We start from the raw sequence: 22,743 nt of genomic DNA, 5'->3' as shown, positions 1-22,743 counted from the left end.
AAATGCATCTTTTGCGTAGGGTTTTCTGGGGGCAGCCTGCAAGTGTTGCCACGATTCCAGCGCCAACATAGCATGCCCATAACTTCCTAAATCGTACCTCATTGGAATGTGGGAAGAAACTGGAGCACCCCGAGGAAACGCACACAGACACACGGGGAAAACGTATAAACTCCTTACAGACAGTGGCCAGAATTGAACCTGGGTCTCTGGCACTGTAATAGCATTGTGCACTACCTACATATCCCCTAATTTCCTTAGTATCTAGAAATCCTTTGATCTTTTTTCTGACTGCAATCAATGACTCCACAGCCCAATGGGCTAAAGAATTCCAAAGATTCAGCACCATCTGAGCAAAGGAATTTTTCCTCATCTCAGTCCTAAGAGGCCAATCCCTTATTTTGAAAATGTGCTTGCCTGGTTCTAGACTCCTCAGCCAGGGGAAATATTCTCCCTGCAAACCAGCCTGTTGAGCCGTGGAGTTTTGTAAGTTTCAAAGAGATTATCTCTCATTCTTCTAAACTCTGGAGAATGCAGTCCCGGTCTACTCAAACTCTCCTCATATGGCAAGTTTCCTGAGATGTTTTTGATGAATTTGGTACCTTTCAAAATATGGAAGACAAGATTCATCTGAAGGAGAAGGCACAACCTGTACTTCACAGCATAAAGGAAAACGTTGTGAAAGTGCTGAGGAGTCACTGTTCCTGTAATGAAGAAAGATGGCACCATCAGGATCTCTGGAGATTATTCAATAATAGTCAACAAAGATATTAATGATTTATTTACTTGGTTCGAAAAGGGACAAATCTTCACAATCTTGACCAGCAGATTGAGTTGGACAAATTTTGAAAGGCATAGTCAGTGATTAATACTCACCTTAAACTGAAAAATCAAAGAAAACTGCAGATGCTGAGGATCTAAAACAAAAACAAAGTACTGGAAATACTCAGCAGGTGTAGGCTTCATCTGTGGGAAGACATACAAAAATTAACATTTCAGGTCAAAGACCGTAAGAACTGGGAAGGAGACTAAAAAAGCTGGTTAAACGGCAGGGTGGCTGAGAGAGAGGGATGTCTCTCATCCCTCTTCTACAGGAAGAGGGTAAACCCGGGGTGACCATGGGGATAATCCATAAAAAAGTTATCTGGTCAATGAGTGAATGGGAGCAGTTGGAGGGTGAGGGACAAAAGCTGGAGACACATGAGACTACAGATGCTGCAATCTGGAGCTCAAACAATCAGCTGGACAAACTCAGTGGGCTGAACAGCTTCTGTGGGGGGAAAGGAATGAGTCCTGATGCAGGGTTTCAACCGAAACATTGACAATTCCTTCCCCCCCTAGATGCTGCTTGACCCGCTGAGATCCATAGACAAAAGCTGGAACTTTAAAATTTTGATGGTCTATGAGCCTCAGAGGAATTTTGGTGAATCCAAGGGTATACCGTAGATGACCTCAGCTGGAGTACAAAGATGGGCATTAATGTTGGCTGCATAGCATTATGTTCTTGTGTACAAGTGTGTACAGGACAATCAGAAGGTGGATGCACCTCTATATGTGATACCAATACTGGGTTCAACAGCTGAAATACATGGACAGTACTCCAATCACAGCTTACTACCACGATGAAATGTACAAACACATTCTTCACGAAAGGGAAGGATGAAGGTGACATTGTTACTTTATTTCCCAAAAAAATTCAAACAAAGCAACAAGGATAGTGTGGTTCTTTGGCAAACAAAAGTTGTTGTCCCATCACAGGAGCAGTTATTTTTGAAACAGCTGCAGGAAGGATATCCAGATATCTTGTCGCAAACAGGTTCTGTCTGGTTGCTTTGAATAGACAAACCATTTGAGGACACCGTGAGAGAATGTTAGAAATATCAAGAACATTATAAGAATCCATCAGATACTCGTCTCAATCTGTGGCCTTGGACGCACAAATCATAGATGAGAACATGTGGATTTTAACATAGGACATTGAATGGTACAGCACAGGAACAGGCCCTTCAGCCCACAGTGTCTGTGCCGACCATGACGCCAAATTAAACTAATCCCATCTGCCTGCACATGATCCATACCCCTCCATTCCCTGCCTATTCATGTGCCTGTCTAAATGCCTCTTAAACTTAGTGTCATATCTGCCTCATATCACCCCAGACAGCACATTCCAGGCACCCACCACTCTCTGTGTAAATAAAAAAACTTGCCTCGTAAGTCCCCTTTAAACTTTCCCCTCTCAACTTAAAGCTATGCCTTCCAGAGTCATAGAGTACTACAGCATGGAAACAGGCCATTCGGCCCAACTCATCCAGGCCAACCAAACTAGTGCCTTTTGCCTGTGTTTGCCCATATCCCTCTAAACCTCTTCTATCCATGTACTAATCCAAATGTCTTTTAAATGCTGTTATTGTACCTGCCTCAACCACTTTCTCTGGCAGCTCATTCAATATACAGACCACCTGCTACATGAAGAGCTTGCCCCTCAGATCCCTTTTAAATCTTTCACCTCGCACCTTAAACCTGTGCCTTCTAGTTTTTAGTTCCCTGTCCCTGGGAAAAAGACTGTGCATTCATCCTAGCTATACCCCTCATGATTTTATACACTTCTATAAATTCACCCCTCAATCTCCTGTGTTCCAAGGAATAAAGTCCTAGTCTGCCCAATAACTCAGGCCCTCGAGTCCTAGCAGCATCTTCGTAAATCTTCTCTGCACTCTTTCCGATTTAATGATGTCTTTCTTATAACAGGGCGATTAGTATTTGAGATTTCCACCCTGGGAAAAAGACTCTATCTACCCAATCTATGCTTCTCATAATTTTATAAACTTCTATAAGGTCACTCCGCAGCCTCCAACGCTGCAAAGAAAACAATCCAAGTTTGTCCATCCTCTCCTCATAGATCATCCTCTCGAATCGAGGCAATATCCTGGTGAACCACTTCTGCACCCTTGCCAAAGCCTCCACATCTTTCCTGTAATGTGATGACCAGAACTACACACAGTACTCTGAATGTGGACTAACCAAAGTTTTAAACAACTGCAACATGACCTTGTGGGACCATTGAATAAGTGCATAAAAGCAGTTCCCAGGTTACTTTATATTTCAACATGAGAATGGTAGTTGCTACACATGGTCTTCCAGAGTTGCATGTGATGAACAATGGAAGCAACTTCATGAGTCCTACTCAGCAGGGATGGAGATAAGCACGTGCACCTGCTTCCAGATCACTCAGCCACAATTGGTTTTGTGGAAGAAATGGTCAGACTCTGACATTTTCCCCTTTCACGGTGAATATGTTCCAAAAACATCAGCAAATCCAGAAACTGAAAGCACTACAATTAGATATTGTGCTGGTAAATCTGTTGTTTGCTACTTTAGTGGTAGCCTCTAGCTACCAGCTGCTGTGGATGGTCAGAAATGTCAGAAGCTGGTCAATCCCCTCCCAGTAAGGGTGTGGTAAATCAAAAGCAAATTTCACTTGCTTTGACAAACTGAAACATACAAGTCACTCATCAAATCACCGTTATTGCCGGATGGAAGATTGCAAGTGCTCAAGAGTGTTTTTCTCCCCATTTGAAATTCAGTGAACTTCAGATCGTTCGTTGTCCAACCATTCAGAAATCCTGATGGTTCAGCATCTGGCTCACCAGGTAATGTCTGCTGTGCCACCTTTCCACTCACCAGGACCCTGGTTCCCACACTCTCTTTCAACTCTGGTTTCAGCACTCCTTCTCCACTCACTGGGTCCCTGCATCCTGCTCTCCCTTGCAACTTACTGGGTTCACTGGAAAATTTATCATACTGTGTAATATCTAAAAACAAATTAATTAAAAGAGTGTTGGGGTATTAATAGAAATTACATTCAATAGTCCATAAAATCTGCCATCTGGCACCAGCAAAGCCCCTGGTGTGCTGAATTATCAGAGTTTTACTGTAGCTTGTTTATTTAATAGACTCCTTCCCATTGACCTGGTCAAAAACAGTTCAAGGTTACTAGTTTTTGCAGACCTGTGTTTGAAAGAGGATCTGCAAAGATACTTTCTATTCATTGTTGCTTAACAAAACCTTTGTTAAGAAGCAAATTAAATTAAACAAAACCTTTGTTGTAACAAAGATTTATTAAGTAAATGTTTGCTAAGTGGAGGAGAGACTTATTTATAAGAACATAAGAAATATTAAAGAGGAATAGATAGACAGCCAGCGCCTCTTTCCCAGGGCACCAAGAGGGCATGGCTTTAAAGTAACAGGTGGGAAGTTCAAGGGAGATATCAAAGGGAAGTTTTTCACCCAGAGAGTGGTTGGTGCATGGAATGTGCTGCCTGGGGTGGTGGTGGAGGCTGATACGTCGGTTGAGTTCAAGAGATTGTTAGATAAGCATATGGAGGAATTCAAGATAGAGATATATGTGGGAGGAAGGGGTTAGATAGTATTAGGCGTGGTTTAAAGGTTGGCACAGCATTGTGGGCCGAAGGGCCTGTATTGTTCTATGGTTCTAAATAGCAGTGTCAGATTATTCAGCTCTTCATAGCTGCTCTGCCATTCAATAAGATCATTTATCGTTTTATCTCAGTGCAGTTTTTCTGCTCTGACCCATATTTCTTGAATCCCTTAATATCCAAATATCTTTTGATCTCTATCTTGAACATATGCAGTGACTGAGCCTTCACAGCTTCCTTGGATAGAGGATTACAAAGATTCACTAATCCTTGGGTAAGGAAAATTCTTATCTCAGCCCTGAGTGGCCAACTCCCTATTTTGAATGTGACCCCTGGTTCTAAATACCCTAGAGAAGACATCAGTTCCACGTCTACCCTCTCAAGCTCCAGAAGAACTAGATCCCCTTTCGTTCTTCTAAATGTATGGGCCTAGTCTGCTTAATCTCTCCTGGCAGGATAAATGGATGCAATATAGTTCAAGAGCAAGGAAGTCAAGATGAATTGGCTGCATCTGGAATACATTGTCCATTTCTGGATGTCTCACTTTTGGACATGGTGCAGAGTAGATTTAACAAAATATTTTCCAAATATTTAATATATTTTTTTCCTATTTCCTCATGACTTAGTAGAAGTCCATTTGGCTCATCAAGTCTATGCCAGTACTCATCCCATCAGTCCCATTTCCCCATGTATTTCCTTATAACCCATTCTCTCATACATGGCCATTAGTACCGCTCTAACCACCTACTCTGGAGTTATTTGCGGTACCCACTTAACTTAATAACCATGATTCCGGGTATGAAGAACTGGAGTACGGGAAATAGACTGGAGAATATGGGCTTGTTCTCCTTGGAACAAAGGAGGTTGCAAAATGATTTAAGAAATATTTAAAATCTTGAAAGATTTAGATAGTTGATAGAGAGGAGCTGTTAACATTGGCAAGAGAGACAGGAAGAGAGGGTGTAAATGAGTTTAATTGGTAAAAGAACCAAAGTGACACAAGGAAACTTCTTCTTTACACAGTGAATGGTTGGGGTTGGGATTGCACCCTCGGAGTAGTGGAGCCAGATTCAACTGTTGTATTCAAAAAGGAGCTGGATAGCATCTGAAAAGAGCTGTGGGGAGAAGGAGGGGGAGTGAGACTATTTGGATTGCTCTTCCATCAAGCTGGAGGGGACACAATGGGCCAATGGCCTCCCTCCATCTTATAACCATTCAGCAATCCCAGGAGTCAATGTGGTCAACCTTCTGCCTAAACAATTACTCCTGGAAAACAGTGCTGTGAGATCCACTTTCTGCCCAAAGCAAAAGTAAGAAAAAAGACAATTCTTAAAAGTAAACTACAAAACATTGGTTTAGCTGCAGTTGGATAATCTGAAATTGCATTCACTATGGTAGTTATGCTGGCACACAGCAGGCTCAAAGAGGCAATAAAGTGGGAAATGTGTGCTAATCTGGGGTGTCTGGGTGGTTACAGTGGTAACAAAGAGTGTTGCTCTGTACTGCAAGCTCTCTGACATTTTTTGTATGTCCAAGAAGTTGGTGCTCAGGAGTAGTATAAATGCTTGGAATTCGAGTTGGACTCTAAAGCAGTACTCTCCCTGGACTGTGGAGTGACTCTTTTTTTTTCACAATTTGTGAGTGAATTTCCCTAGTATTTCCAGCATCTTTGTGCCTGAATTTCTAACCCAAGAATTTTTGGACCATTGAATTTTATGCGTGAATGTCAGATCCAAAGAGGAGGGATGTAAAGTTGCCAGAAGAGGCAGCCGCCTAAGGATCGGGAGCAGCTTAGAAAAGAGCAAAAAAGGATCAAGAGTTAGACTAAGAGAGGGAGAAGCAAGAGTATGAGAGTAATCTTGCGAGGAGTGTAAAACTGGCCCATAAAAATATCTACGTATGTGAAAAGGAAAAGAAGGACATCTATTACAGACAGAGACAGGAGAATGTATCATGTGTTCTATCTCCACCAAGGACACACAACCCTTCCAGCAATGCCCCTGAACCAAGAATCTAATGAAGTAGAAATTAGCGTTAGTAAAAAACTAATGACGGAGACGTTAGTGACACTGATGACACTGTGAATCGCTAAGTCCGCAAGGCCGAATAAACTTCATCCCAAAAGTAGCAGCCGTGGAAATAGGGGAGGCAATTGGTTGTCACCTTTCAAATTCTACAGATTATAGAATAGCTCCTGTCGACTGGAGAGTGACTAATGTAAGAATGTAATGTTTCTAATATTCCGACAGCACTAAACTGGGTGGGATTGAGTTGTGAAAAGTAAACAAAGAGCCGTCAAGATGATTTTGACGTTGAGTAAGTGGGCAAATACATGGCAGAGGCAGTATAATGTGGATAAATGTGAATTATACCACTGGTATGAGAAACAGAAAGGCAGAGTTTTATTTACAAAGCTAATAGATTGGAAAACGTACAAAGCAAAGATACACGTGGAGCAAGCAATTGAGCAGTTACACGGTAAGATTGGCCTTCACTGCAAGAGACTTTGATGATTTCTTACACTGTGGACTGTAGAGGCCAAGTTGCTGAATACATTTAAGAGGGAGTTGCATAAATTCCTAGACAAGAAATGTCAAGGGCTTTGGAAAGAGAGCGGGAACATATTTTTGAGACAGACGATCAGCCATGTTAGTAATGAATGGTGGAGCAGGCTTGAAGGGCTGAATGGCCTATTCCCTGCTCCTATTTACTTTGTTTCTTCGCTTTGACATACTTCTGCTGTATTAATTTGTAATTTCATTTTGCCAGTTGAAATAAAGGAGGCAGAACTCAACAGAATTATTGACAAAAAGGAAACAGAGATTCAGCTACTGAACAGACAGATATGTTCTCAAGAGAGGGAAAAGCAAAGGGAGATTATCAAGTTGCAAATGGAGGTAAGCACAGAATTGTTGTTAATCATCATGTAAAATAGACCTTGCCTACATAGCTTCAGCCTGTTACTGAAGGAGGTGAGGTGGGGCAGGAGAAGAGGTGTGGGGATACCAAGGGTTCTTCCCAAAGGGATTGATGGGTAAAGATGGCAGTGTCTGAGCCATATAGCAGCCCTTCAGCAACATTATCCATAAATACTGCATTAGTTTCCACTCAGTGACACAGGGCTCCACTTCATCACCACAGATCTCAATGTCTTCACTTTATGAATTGTCACACTGCTTTTCTGACATTCATTACTGAATGAGTTGAAATTTCTTCATCTAACTATGGGAGAGACCAAAATTGTGATATTCATTTTGGCATCTCCATTGCCAAACCATAACTCCATCCCTCTCCCTGGAAATTGACTGAAAATCATAAAAAACTGCAGTTGCTGAAAACCTGAAATAAAAACACAACACACTCAGTAGGTCTGGCAGCATCTGTGGAAAGAGAAACAGGATTACCCCTTCAGGTCAAAAATCCTTTGACAGAACAAGAAATGTGTTGGTATTGGTTTATTGTCACTTGTACCGAGGTACAGTGAAAAACTTGTCTTGCATACCGATCGTACAGGTCAATTCACTACACAGTGCAGTTACATTGAGTTAGTACAGAGTGCATTGATGTAGTACAGGTAAAAACAATAACAGTACAGAGTAAAGTGTCACAGCTACAGAGAAAGTGCAGTGCATTAAGGTGCAAGGTCACAACAAGGTAGATCATGAGATCAGAGCCTATCTTATCGTATAAGGGAACCGTTCAATAGTCTTATCACCGTGGGGTAGAAGCTGTCCTTAAGTCTGATGGTACGTGCCCTCAGGCTCCTGTATCTTCTACCTGATGGAAGAGGAGAGAAGAGAGAATGTCTCGGGTGGGTGGGTGAGAAAACAAGTTAATTTTAAGCTGCAGAAAGGGAGTGTTGTGTACAGTTCTGGTCGCTGCACTATCGGAAGGATGTGGTAGCATTCGAAAGAGTGCAGAAGAGATTCACAGGATGTTGCCTGAAATGGAGGGCTGATAAGGAGAGATTGGATAGGCTGGGTTTATTCTCACTGTAACGTAGGAGGTTGAGGATTGACCTTCAGAGGTTTATAAAATTATGAGGAGCATAGATAGAGTAGTCAGGATCTTTTTCCCAGGGTGAGGGAGTCTAAAACTAGAGGGCACAGGTTTAAGGTGAGAGGGCAGAAATTTAAAGGAGACCTGAGGGGCAGGTTTTTCACACAGAGGGTGGTGGTTTTATGGAACAAGCTGCCAAAGGAAGTGGTAGAGATAGATATAACTACAAGGTTGAAAAGGTATTTGGACAGGTAGATGGATAGGAAAGGAAAGTAGATAGGTATGAGCATAGTGTGGGAAAATGGAATTAGAGGAGATAGGCATCATCATCAACGTAGTCAGCATGGACCATTTGGACAGGTAGGTGGATAGGAATAAAGGGATATGGGCCAAACACGGGCAAATGGGACTAGCTTAGATGGGTACCTTGGTTGGCATGGACGTTGGGCCAAAGGGCCTGTTTCTGTGCTGTACACCTCTGACTGTGGTTGAGGGAGGGATGCATATCACATAGGAATATCTCTTAGAGAATGATGCCAGCATTGTTACAGTGATGCACTGTTTACAAACCATCTGGTTAATAGATTGATGAGGGCATTTAAAGAGGGAGAAACCAAGGGACACGTAAAAGCAAAAGATCAGATATGTAGCTATGGGAAATTGCATGACCCAAGCTGTACCTGTGTTTCTGTGAGATACATGGAACAGGAGTTATTTCAATTCAACTCAGGACCCTCTCTCAACTCCTTCTGGTACCTTCCTCAGGAGGCTAAAGAAATTTGGTTTGTCCCCTTTGACTCTCACCAACTTCTACCGATGCACCATAGAAAGCATCCTATCGGGATATATCACGGCTTGGTATGGCAACTGCTCTGCCCAAGATCGCAAGAAGCTGCAGAGAGTTGTGGACACAGCCCAGCGCATTACGGACATCAGTCTCCCCTCCTTGGACTCTGTCTTTACCTATTGTTGTCTTGGTGAAGCAGCCAGCATAATCAAAGACCCCACCCACCCAGGACATTCTCTCTTCTCTCCTCTTCCATTGAGTAGAAGATACAGGAGCCTGAGGGCACGTACCACCAGACTTAAGGACAGCTTCTACCCCACTGTGATAAGACTATTGAACGGTTCTCTTATACGATGAGATGGACTCTGACCTCAAGATCTACCTTGTTGTGACCTTGCACCTTATTGCACTGCACTTTCTCTGTAGCTGTGACACTTTATTCTGTACTGTTACTGTTTTTACCTGTACTACATCAATGCACTCTGTACTAACTTGATGTAACTGCACTGACCTGTACGATCGGTTTGTAAGACAAGTTTTTCACTGGATCTCGGTACAAGTGACAACAATAAACCAATCCCGGTACAACTGTATTGGTGCTGCTTCCTGCACTCGTAAATAACTTGAAAATGTCATTACCTAATTGTCAGCTTCCACCATACTCTGACCTTCACATGGTCCATCTCTGACCCTTCACTTCCCTTTCTGGATCTTTGTCTTTGTCTCATTACAAGCCCACAACCTGCCACATTTACCTCAGCTATATAAATATACAATTATTAAATTGTAATTACAACGTCGTCCTTCCTACTTTTATCCCTGCCCTTCTCTCCCTTTGCACTCAACCTTTTCTCTTCCTGCCTCTCCCTTATCCTCACCCTCTTTCTCTCTTCCATCCCTCTTCCTTTATCTCTTTCTCCCTCTCCATACTCTGTCTCTCCTTCCCTTCCGCTCTTTCTCCTTCTCTCCCATTCTGCTTTCCTCTCCCACTACAGCGCCCTCCCAAGCCCTAGAAAGGCTCTCTCTTTCTCTCCCCTCCCCTTTCTCTGCTAAGGTCACTGCCTGCCAGAGATGGTCTGAGCCTCTTCTGTCCTGGACGTTCCCCCCTTACATACCACCTGTGAGACCCTCTTGAATCAACCCAGCACCACCCTTCTCTCGCCATCCTCTATCCCCCCCAGAGTGCCATTTGAGTGGCCTTTAGATTACTTGTTCTTCAAATGCAAACAGCCAGCCAGTAAGTGAGCAGTTAGCCATTGACATTTTAATGAGACCCAGACAGCTTACCGCCTGAACTATTTTAATAAAATGTGACTGTGTGTCAGTATTCCCTGAAAAACAAGTTGTACATGTGATTCTTAGAAAACACTCAGCATACTTTATTCTCAGAACAGTCCAGCATGCTGTCATCTCAGAGAAAATACTTCTGTCTTTAAGGGTAGTTATTTCCCAATTTCATTTAACCATTAAATTGAGAGCTATTAATATGAGAACCACTAATATTTAATTAATGTTAATTTTATTTACAATAATGTGAACACATTGGAACAATTTTTTGATGGTGTACTGTGCTTATACTTGCCAGTAGGGATCTCATAGGAGCCAACTGATTCCATCAGGAATGGACATACTAGATGCAGGAATGATGTTCCTGATGTAGGGGAGTCCAGGACCAGGGGTAAGGGGTAAGCCTTGTCAGACTGACATGAGGAGAAACTTCTCTCAGAGAGTGGTGAACCTGTGGAATTCTCCACCACAGAAAGCAGCTGAAGCCAACTCAATAGACACATTCAGAGAGGAGTTGGATGTAGTTCTTGGGGAGACATACAAGTCAGTGATAATAAACCTGATTCTGAAAGATATCAAAGGATATGGGGGATTGAATTGGGATGATCAGCGATGAACATATTGTCTGGTGGAGCAGACTGAAAAGGCTGAACAGCCTGTGCTTATTTTAGGTTCCGTATTACCTTTCACAGCACATCTTGATTTGTCAAGAATGTGGATTGGATAATTGGAGATATATCCATTTGAAGCTATACCCATTTCTCAAAAAGATATTCTTGTTGACTTTTGCTCAGTATCTGAACTGAGAATCAGTGAACGTGATGGGAAAGCTTACTAACGAGCAGATGGACGATAGTTTAATTTAGCCTCGTCCTCTGCTGATGAATGGGAAGAGGTCATAGGCCTGGAAATGGCCATTATCTTGAACTTGCTTTCTGTATGTACAGTCAGTCATAGAATCATACAGCATGGAAACATGCCCTTCTTTGCCAACAATCAAGCACCCATTTTTACACTAATTCTACTCAAACTTATTTTATCCACCCCACATCCCCACCACTCCTGCTCCCCACATTCTGCCACTCATCTACAAAATCGGGGCAATTTATAATGAATAATTAACCTGCCAATCAGCACCTCTTTGGGATGTAGGAGGAAACCAGATCACTTGAAGGAAACCCACATGGTCACAGGGAGAACGTGCACACTCCACACAGACAGTACCCAAGGTCAGGATGGAATCTGGATCGCTGGAGCTGGAGGCAGCATCCCTACCAGCTTTGCCACTGTCCATCCACTGGATCTTAGACATATCTCAGTTGAGAGGGACAGGACAGTTTTACTAATAGGAAGCAAGTATGGGGCAAAGTAGCGTTGGAGTAGGCACATCCCTTGCATGTCCAACAAGTATGAGGTTCTTGTAGTCTGTTTGATTGAGGGGAGAGACTGCAGGGAATATGTGAAAACTAGATAACTCAAGATTGGTATTGGTTTATTATTGTCACTTGTACTGAGGTACAGTGAAAAACTTGCCTTGCATATCGTCTGTACAGATCAATTCATTACACAGTGCAGATACATTGAGTTAGTACAGAGTGTATTGCGGTAGTACAGGGTAAAAACAATAACAGAATACAGAGTAAAGTGTCACAGCTACAGAGAAGTGCATTGCAGGTAGACAATAAGGTGCAAGGTCAAGCAAGGTACATTGTGAGGTCAAGAGTCTATGTCATCATATAAAGGGAACCGTTCGATAGTCTCATCACCGTGGGATAGAAGCTGTCCTTGTGCCTGGTGGTACATGCCCTCAGGCTCCTGTATCTTTTACCTGATGGGAGAGGAGGGAAGAGAGAATGACCCAAGTGGGTGGGGCCTTTGATTATGCTGGCTGCTTCACCAAGGCAGCGCGAGGTATAGACAGAGTCCACGGAGGGGAGGCTGGTGTCCACAACTCTCTGCAGTTTCTTGCAGTACTGGGCAGAGCAGTTGCCGTACCAAGCTGTGATACATCCAGATGGGATGCTTTCTGTGGTGCATCGGTAAAAGTTGGTGAGGGTCAAATGGGACATGCCAAATTTCTTTAGCCTCCTGAGGAAGTGGAGGCGCTGGTGAGCTTTCTTGATCAAGTCTGGAGAACGAAGGGAACAGTGGTAGTGTTAGGGAATAGCATAGTTAGGGTGATAGATAATGCAATTTGCAGCCAAGAACAAGTCCCAGAGGCTATGTTGCCTTCCTGATGCCAGGATTAAGCGCATCTCCTCGTGGCTGGAGAAGAACTCTGTGCGAGAGGAAAATCCAGTTGTCATGGTCCATGTGGGCACCACATCTGAGAAGGATATTCTGCTGAATGGAGTATGAATTGTTTGGGTTTAAATTAAAAACTAACATTGCAAAGAATAGTCACTGGATTATTACCTGCTTACTCTGCACGTCTATTAATGTTTGCCTCAAATGTTGCAGTGCTTTTTAGTATTGACTATCCTTCCCAATTTGGTAACTTTTAGAAATTTGGCTTTTTATTTATAAAGGCTAAATTGTAAAATGTAAATTGTGTCTTAGCAGTGATCCTTGTAGAATACCACTTTACTCCCACTCCGTCTTGAACAAAAAACAAGCTGCTGGAGGAGCTCAGTGGGTCAGGCAGCATCAGTGGAGGCAGAGGGATGGTCAATGTTTTGGATCAAGACCCTGCATCAGGACTCATGCAGGGTCTCAACCTGAAACGTCAGCCATCCCTCTGCCTCCACAGATGCTGCCTGACCCACTGAGTTCCTCCAGCAGCTTGTTTCATTGCTCCAGATTGCAGCATTTGCAGTCTGTGTCTCTGTCTTGAAGGCAGTTAGTGATCCATTCTGCTACCTTTTCCCCCCCCTGATACTGACCTTATTCTTGGTGGTACCTTATCAAACACCTTGAAAATCTAGATAAATTACAGCTACAGTGAGGTTGTGAAGCAAGATCCTCCCTTTTGAAATCCACAGTGACAATTCCTTACTTTATGTTTTATTATAGATTTCTTCCATTCATTTCTGCTTTCTCCTGCCACTGCTGCCAACTCATTGTTTATAATGATCTGGACATGTTATTATTTCCTTTTTAAATACAGGCATTACATTAGGTATCAGCTAGTCCTCCAGCATTTCACAAATTATTTTAACAGGTTATAAATAAGTGTAGTAAACCCTCTGCTAGACTTTCTCTGATTTTTTTCTAAAGTGTGTAGATGCAATCCATCCATTGTTGTAACATGCAAACTGAGAACAGTTGGTCATGTTGCAATTCTTAAAGCTGTATTAGCCCAGCATACATAGGCCATTTTATTCACACGGGTATTCCAAGTTGCAGGTGCAGTTATCCAAGCAGAAACGTAGACTGTATGGTAGAGCTTAATTCCTGGGAAAAGTGTGAATTCAGGGTTATGGTAAGGTAGGCAGGTGAGTTTGTAAAAGAAATTGGACTACTGGTCCATTAGTATGTTTCTGCTGCTAGAATTAATTATATTTTCAAGGTAAAAAGGTTAGGAAACGTTATGTAATGCTTCATAATGATAAAAGTCTATATTACTGTTTATGCAGTTTAACACCAAGCTCGTGAAGATCCAAAGCACCTCATTGAAGTCACCACATCATGATTTGTCTGGTTTGCCTCACAACATCTTCAAGAGGGTGAGTTCCTAAACAAGAATATTTCCTGTATGGACTAATATTGCTTCATATTTTCATATTCTTTTATGTTGTAGAAGGAGGCTATTCAGCCCACTGAGTTTATGCTGGCCCTCGGAGCAACTATTTCCCTGTAACCTATTCACACAGCTGCCCTTTAGCAAACTACCCCCAGTTCTTCCACCAGCCACCTCCACACAAAGGGTAATTTTTAGTAGCCAATTAATCTACCAACCAGCACATGTTTGGGGTGTGGGAGGGAACTGGAGTACCCAGGGAAAGCCACAGGGTCACAAATAGAATGTGCAATCTCCACCAGACAGCAGGGGAGGGCAGAATCAAAGCCAGGTCACTCTTCCACCCCCTAGAACAAGAGACCATCAGTTACATTGTAAAAGCAAGACAGCTTTGAAGTTACAGTGCCAACTGGGCACCTTAACTCTTCACGGCCCTCTCTCACTCCGCTCTTTGCTGCTCACCCAAGGCTCATTCAGTTATGTTGTAGCATCGGCGGCTCTTTGACGAGTGAGCTGGAGGAACCCATCTCCTCTCAGGCTAGGGATTGATATCAGCTTGCAGAGTGCTCAGCTGCTCGGAGTTCTACAGGATGTTCACACATGTTGTCAACAAGACTTTCCAGTTGGGGGGTCAATTTAGTCCCATCCATGGAACCACCTCTATTGATTTACAAGGCACCTGGTCTGATGGGCCTAATTCTTGTACATTGTATTTTGGGATCTTCCTTCCCTTCCTTACTCTTGTTTACCAGGGATGTTACTTCTGGTTTTGTTGTTCAATTATGTTGTTGGAATATATAAGCTTTCGGTGAGTTTGGGACCTATCAAACATGGACAGGTTTGCTGTATCCTCTCTCTGAAATATTCAGGTAGACTATCCTAACCATAACATTGCAGATGAATGCATTTTTCATCTTGTTCTTTTGCCAATTAGTTTAAGAACAATTGCCAAGTATTTAAAATTTGTTGATCATTATTCTTAGCTCTTCAAAACGGAACAATCCCTGCTTCTCCACTCTTTCTATGTAACTGAAGTACCTCAAGTTGGCATGCAAAATTAAAGCACACAGGTTTGGGGATAAGTTGCTGATCGGGTCGGGGAACCAGTTGGCTGACAGGAAGCAGAGTAGGAATAAACAGGTCTTTTTCTGAGTGCTAGGCAGTGACTAGTGTGCTACCACAAGCATCAGGGCCAGAATCCCAGCTATTCAAAATATCATTAACGATTTGGATGAGGGAATTAAACGTAACATCTTCAAGTTCGCAGACAACACACAGCTGGGCAATGCATGGCAGATGCAGTATAATGTGAATAAATGAGAGGTTACCCACAGTGGCAAGAACAAGGCGGCAGAATATTATCTGAATGACGATAGATCCCAAACATCCCGACTTCTATACTCAGTGCCCTGACTGATGAAGGCCAGCGTGCCAAACGCCTTCTTTACCACCCTGTCTACCTGTGATGCCACTTTCAGGGAACCGTGTACTTGTACTCCTAGGTCCCTCTGTTCTACTACACTCCCCAGGGCCCTACCATTCACTGTAAAAGTCCTGCCCTCATTTGTCTTCCCAAAATGCAATACCTTGCACTTATCAGAGTTAAACTCCATTTGCCATTCTTCAACCAACTTACCCAGCTGATCACGATCCCTCTGATCAAAATCCCGGACCATCTCCACTGTCAACACCACCTATATCTGGTGTCAGAAGAATGCAAGAAATGTTCATCAGTAAATAAACGAACAATCTTCCAACTATTCCCACCCTTTCCCTCAGCCAATTACACCTTCAGACTATCACTGTCCCTTTAATATCATATACCTCTTCCCTTTGTAAAGTCTGTAATGCCATACATTATCAAAGGTCTTTTGCAAGTGCCTACTCTACCTTCATCAATCCTTTCTGTTACATCAGCAACAACTTCAATACAATTAGTTCAACAACATTTGCCCTTAAATCTGTTCCGGATGACGTTAACGTGTCTCTAGTGTTTGTCCATTGTTAGACTGACCAGCCTGTTGGTTCGTTTCTCTTTCTGACAGAAGTTACAGCATTTACAAGAGGAAAAAAACCAAGAGATTGCAGCGCTTCGCCGGACCATTCGAGAGCTCGAACAGCAGCGAGATTGCAATCACACCTTGCAGCTGAAACGCAGGAAGTTTTAGTATAAATTTACTTTGAGGCAGAGTCTTGTGAGACATGAGGTGTGGATTGAAGCTGGTGTTGAGGTCCTCTCTCTGAGCTGCACTTGGCCTTACTAAGAGCTTTGCTGTTGTGGAGAAATTCATTTCTGGTCCTTAACACTAAACACACAGTTATATGAGGGGATCATTTGCTGGTTGTACCCACCTCTTGCTCACTCAGTTCTAGCGAGGGCAATGGGACTGATATGGGAATATTGAGTATGCTTGATGCTATTACTCTCACAATGCTGGGAACCAGAAATGACTTCCTCCCAGAGTGTGTTTGGCCACATATTTCAACTCGTAAGGTTGAGTTCTTTCATTCATTGTTCAAGCGAGTTTAAATAAATGTTACAATTGTGATTAAGCATTTGTAATGAAATTTAGATTGTGGAACCAGATGGAGACGGTATTAAAGGGCAGAATTATAACATTGTAGACTGCAAGATACAGACAGGTTGGCAGAATAAACACACTTAGCAGATGGAATTTCACAGAGCGAGTGGGAAGTGGCACAATTGGGCTGAAGGAGTGAGAAACAATATAGCAAGATAGTTTATTTCTGAAGGACATGCAGGAACGGAGGGACGTCTTGTTCAACGTCAGTAAAACTAAAGAGCTGATTGTTGACTTCAGGAAGGGGGAAGGAGGGTGAACATGCGCCAGCCTACGTTGAGGGATTGGCGGTGGAGAGAGTCAACAGCTTTAAATCCCTGGGTGTTAACATGCCGGATGACCTGTTCTCGGCCCAGCATACAAATACAATAAGAACATAAGACATAGGAGCAGGAGTCGGCCATCTGGCCCGTCGAGTCTGCTCCGCCATTCAATAAGATCATGGCTGATCCAGCCATGGACTCAGATACACCTATCTGCCATTTCCCCATAATGCTTAATTCCCCTAATGCGCACAAAATCTATCTACAGTAACTGTGTCTTAAATATATTTAATGAGCAAGCCTCTGCTGCTCCCCTGGGCAGAGAATTCCACAGATTCACTACTCTGGGAAAAGCAATTTCTCCTCATCTCTGTCCTAAATCTATTCCCCTGAATCTTGAGGCCATATCCCCTAGTTCTAGTCTCACCTACCAGTGGAAACAACCTTCCTGCCTCTATCTTATCTACCCCTTTCATAATTTTATGTCTCCATGAGATCCCCTCTCATTCTTCTGAATTCCAGTGAGTACAGTCCCAGGTGACTCAATCTCTCCTCATAGGCTAACCCCCTCATCTCTGGAGTCAGCCTGGTGAACCTACTCTGCACCACCTCCAAAGCCAGTATATCCTTCCTCAAGTAAGGAGACCAGAACTACACGCAGTACTCCAGGTGCGGCCTCACCAGTACCACTCAATTTATTGTCATCAGCAAACTTAGATACGTTACACTCAGTCCTCTCTTCCAAATTGTTAATGTATATCGTGAACAGTTACAGGCCCAGCACCGACCCCTGCGGCACCCCGCTCACCAGATTGCTAACCAGAGAAACACCCATTTATCCCAACTCTCTGCCTTTTATTGATTAACCAATCCTCTAGCCATGCTAATACATTACCCCCAACTCCATGCATCCTTATCTTATGGATAAGGTGCCGCATAAAAATCTTATCGAACACCTTCTGGAAATCCAAGTATACAACATCCACCTGTTCCCCACTATCCACTGTGCTCATTACATCCTCAAATAACTCCAGTAAGTTTGTCAAACAGGACCTGCCCTTCCTGAATCCATGCTGTGGCTGCCTGATGGATCCACTTCAATCTAGATGTCTCGCTATTTCTTCCTCAATGATAGCTTCAAACATTTTCCCAACTAGAGATGTTAAGCTAACTGGCCTATAGTTACCTGCCTTTTGCCTACCTCCTTTTTTAAACAGTGACATTAGATCCACAGTTTTCCAATCTGCCGGGACCTGCCCAGAGTCCAGAGAATTTTGGTAACTTATCACAAACGTCTCTACTATAACGTCCGCCATTTCTTTCAGTTCCCTGGGATGCATCCCATCAGGATCAGGGGACTTGTCTACCTTTAGACCCACTAGTTTGCTCATCACTACCTCTTTAGTGACCCCGATTGTATCAAGGTCCTCACCCCCCCATTGCATCCATAACATCTCACTTTGGCGTGTTAGACGTGTCCTCCACCGTGAAGACCGACACAAAATAGTCATTCAAGGCCTCAGCCATTTCCACATTACCCAATATTAATTCACCCTTTTCATCTTCCAAGGGACCTACATTCACTTCAGCCACCCTTTTTCACTTTATATAATTATAAAAACTTACTATCTGTTTTCATATTTTGTGCTAGTTTACTTTCATAATCTATCTTCCGTTTCCTTATTACTTGCTCAGTGGTTCTTTGTTGCTTTTTAAAGTTTTCTCAATCTTCCAGTTTCCTACTACTGTTTGTGATGTACATAAATGAACTGGATGAATATGTTGATTGATGGGTTAGTAAGTTTGCAGACGATACCAAGATTGGTGGAGTTGTGAATCAGGTAGAAGACTGGCGACGGATACAGCGTGATATAGATCAGCTGAAGATGTGGGCAGAGAAATGGCAGATGGGGTTTAACCCAGATAAATGTGAGGTGTTGCACCTTGGTGGGACTAATGTCAGGAGGCAGTACACTCTTAAGGACAAGACCCTTAACAGTGTTGAAGAGCAGAGAGACCTTGGGGTGCAAGTCCATGAGTCATTGAAAGTGGCTACACAGGTAGACAGGGTGGTACAGAAATCTGAAGTCCCACACAACCAGGTTCAAGAACAGCCACTTCCCTTCAACCATTTGGTTCTTGAAACCACCGGCACAACCCTAATCACCACAGCTTAGCAAAACTTTCCTCCTTGCTTTGGAGTTCCCACATTATGCAGGAGGAGCATGACATGGGTCTGAGCTCACCTGCCATGAGCAAAAAGCTTTGAGGGGAAATAAAGAGAAAGAAAAACATAATAAGTACCTACCCTCACCTTAGTGTTGCTCACCCTTCTCACTGAAGCCTGGTATTTACCAAAGCCCACACTTGGGCAACCAGCAGAACACTGACTAGCCAGCAGCCCCTATCAAAATAGCTGCTCCAAAATGGCCACTCTGCTTGACCCTAACTTCTTTTTATTATCTGCTGACAAGCATCTAATTAGCCAATAACCTGTAACTAACAATTAGCTGACTTAAATTCCTGCAAGTGAAACTCACAAGCAGGCAAGGAGACTCACTTCTTTTCAATTCTCCCACTCTAAGTCACCAACTCCTTGGCTTCCACCTCTTCTCGCTGAAGCCCCTGAGCCAAAGCCTCAGCTCCCTACACCCCCCAACACTGGCCCACTCACACAATAGCTGCTCCAAAATGGCCACTCTGCTTGACTCTTGCTTCTTTTTATCGGCTGCTGTTAACTAGCCAATGAGCCTATCAACTATTAACAACTTGCAAATGTGCCTCTTTTAAACTCCTGCAAGGTGAAACTCACAAGCACAAGCACAGACTCACATCTTTTCAAATCTCTCGCTCAAATCTCACTCCAAATCCCAACTTCTGTAAGGTGAAACTCACAAGAACAGAGGAATCCTCACAATCATAAGGAAAGCACACCAGCGTCTTTACTTTCTCAGGAGGTTAAGGAGGCTCGGCTTGTCACCGAACACTCTAACAAACTTCTACAGATGCACTGTTGAAAGTATCCTGACTGGTTGCATCATGGTCTGGGATGGCAAGTCAAATGTGAAAGAATGTAAGAAGCTGTAGAGAGTAGCAGATTCAGCCCAATACATCACGGGCACATCCCTCCCCACCATCGGTGGTGTCTACACGAGGTGCTTCCTCAAGAAGACAACTTCTATCTTTAAGGATCCCCATTATCCAGGCTGTGCCATCTTCTCGCAGCTACCATCGGGCAGGAGGTACAGAAGCCTGAAGTCCCACACCACCAGGCTCAAGAACAGCCACTTCCCTTCAACCATTTGGTTCTTGAACTCACCAGCACAACCCTAATCACCACAGCTTAGCAACACTTTCTTTCTTGCTTTGTTGTTTCCTTTAGTGCCGGGCCATAGTAGTGAGAACGGCTCCAGGGTCAGTGGTGTGTTCAGCTTGTGAGATGTGGGAGTTCTGGGAGACATCCAGTCTCCCTGATAACTACATCTGCACAGGGTACATCCAACTGCAGCTCCTTACAGGCCGTGTGAGGGAACTGGAGCTGCAGCTGGATGACCTTTGGCTCCTACAGGATACTGAGGAGTTCATAGATAAGAGCTACAGGGAGGCAGTCACTCTGAAGCTGCAGGAGGCAGGTAGCTGGGTGACTGTCAGGAGAAGGACGGAGAATAGGCAGATAGTGCAGAGTAACCCTGTGGCTGTTCCCCTGAATAACAGGTATACCGCTGTGGATACTGTTGGGGGGAATGACCTACCAGAGTGAAGCTGCAGTGACCAGGTCTCTGGCACTGAGCCTGGTCATGTGGTGCAGAAGGGAAGTGGGGAGAAGAGGAGGGCAGTAGTGATAGGGGATTCCATAGTAAAGGGGGCAGACAGGAGATTCTGTGGATGTGAAAGACTCCTGGATGATACGTTGTCTCCCGGGTGCCAGGGTCAGGGACGTCTCGGATCGGGTCCACAGCATTCTGAAGGGGGAGGGTGAACGGCCAGAAGTCGTGGTACAATGACATAGGAAAAGAGATGAGGTCCTGAAGAGGGAACATAGGGAGTTAGGTAGGAAGCTGAAAAGCAGAACCTCAAGGGTAGTAATCTCTGGATTGCTGCCTGTGCCACGTGCCAGTGAGGAATGCGTGGCTAAGGAATCGGTGCAGGGGACAGGGTTTCAGATTTGTGGATCATTGGGATCTCTTCCGGGGAAGGTACGACTTGTACGAAAGGGACAGGTTACACCTGAACTGGAGGGGAACCAATATTCTTGCGAGCAGGTTTGCTAGAACTGTTGGGGAGGGTTTAAACTAGTTTGGCAGGGGGATGGGAACCAGAGTGATAGGTCAGAGGTTGGTGCATTTAGTGTACAAGTAGATGCAGAGTGTAGAGAGACTGTGAGGAAGGATAGGCATTTGAAAGGGCAAAATTGCAGTCAGTTGGATGGGCTGAAGTGTGTCTACTTTAACGCGAGAAGTATCAGGAACAAAGCTGATGAACTTAGAGCATGGGTAAGTACATGGAACTATGATGTGGTGGCCATAACAAAGACTTGGCTGTGGTAAGGGCAGGAGTAGCTGCTGTATATTCCGGGGTTTAGATGTTTCAAAAGGGACAGGGACGGTTCCCTTATATGATGAGGTGGACTCTTGACCTCACAATCTACCTTGTTGTGACCTTGCACCTTATTGTCTACCAGCACTGCACTTCCTCTGTAGCTGTGAAACTTTACTCTGTACTGTTATTGTTTGTACCTGTACTACCTCAATGCAATGTGTACTAACTCAATGTAACTGCACTGTGTAATGAATTGACCTGTACGATCGGTTTGCAAGACAAGTTTTTCACTGTACCTCAGTACAAGTGACAATAATAAACCAATACCAATAAACCAATACCAATAATCTGGCCAAGAGTGAAGTGCTGCACCTTGGGAGATCAAACGTAAAGGGACAGTACACTGTTAATGGCCAGTTCCTTAACAGTGTTAATGAGCAGAGGGATCTTGGGGTTCAAGTCCATAGCTCCCTGAAAGTGGCTGCGCAGGTTGATAGGGTGGTAAAGGTGGTGTACGGCACACTTGTCTTTATTAGTCAAGATATTGAGTTCAAGAGTCAGGAAGTCATGCTGCACCTTTATAAAACTCTGGTTAGGTTGCATTGGAATATGGCATTCAGTTCTGATCACCCCATTGTAGGAAGGATGTGGAGGCTTTGGAGAGGGTGCAGAAGAGGTTCACCAGGATGCTGCCTGGATTAGAGGGCATGTGCTATAGGGAGAGGTTGGACAATCTTGGGTTGTTTTCTCTGGAGCGGCGGAGGCTGAGGGGGGCTGATAGGAGTTCATAAGATTATAAAAGAGGCACAGATAAACGCTGGTATCTTTTCTCCAGGGTGGAAATGTCTAATACTAGAGGCATGCATTTAAGGTGAGAGGGGGTAAGTTCAAAGGAGATGTGTGGGGCACGTTTTTTTCCACAGAGGGTGGTGGGTGCCTGGAATGTGCTGCCAGGGGTGGTGGTGGGGACAGATGTGATAAAGGCATTTAAAAAGCTCTAGAATGTGCAAAGAACGGAGGGATATAGACCACATGTAGGCAGCAGGGATTAGTTTAGTTTGGAATTTAATTACTAGTTTAATCAGTTTGGCACAACATGGTGGGCCGAAGGGCTTGTTCCTGTGCTGTACTGTTCCATGTTCTATGTTACAGCTGGAAAACAATATCTGTGTAT

At 43.7% G+C, this 22,743-nt stretch overlaps 1 protein-coding gene across 1 annotated transcript in view; it reads left to right on the top strand.

Annotated features, from left to right (window-relative positions):
* The window catches only part of LOC127572475 (coiled-coil domain-containing protein 152-like), an 87,615-nt gene extending 70,536 nt beyond the window's left edge, over positions 1–17,079 (top strand). Inside the window, exons 7-9 of the mRNA XM_052019797.1 lie at positions 7,203–7,330; positions 14,082–14,171; positions 16,231–17,079. Of these exons, the coding sequence (XP_051875757.1) occupies positions 7,203–7,330; positions 14,082–14,171; positions 16,231–16,353 (341 nt within the window). The 3' untranslated portion in view covers positions 16,354–17,079. The remainder of the gene's footprint in view (positions 1–7,202; positions 7,331–14,081; positions 14,172–16,230) is intronic.
* Positions 17,080–22,743: the final 5,664 nt, after the last annotated feature.

Source organism: Pristis pectinata, chromosome 7 (assembly GCF_009764475.1).
Source record: "Pristis pectinata isolate sPriPec2 chromosome 7, sPriPec2.1.pri, whole genome shotgun sequence".
NCBI lineage: Eukaryota > Metazoa > Chordata > Chondrichthyes > Rhinopristiformes > Pristidae > Pristis > Pristis pectinata.
This window is presented reverse-complemented; position numbering and strand designations above follow the sequence as displayed.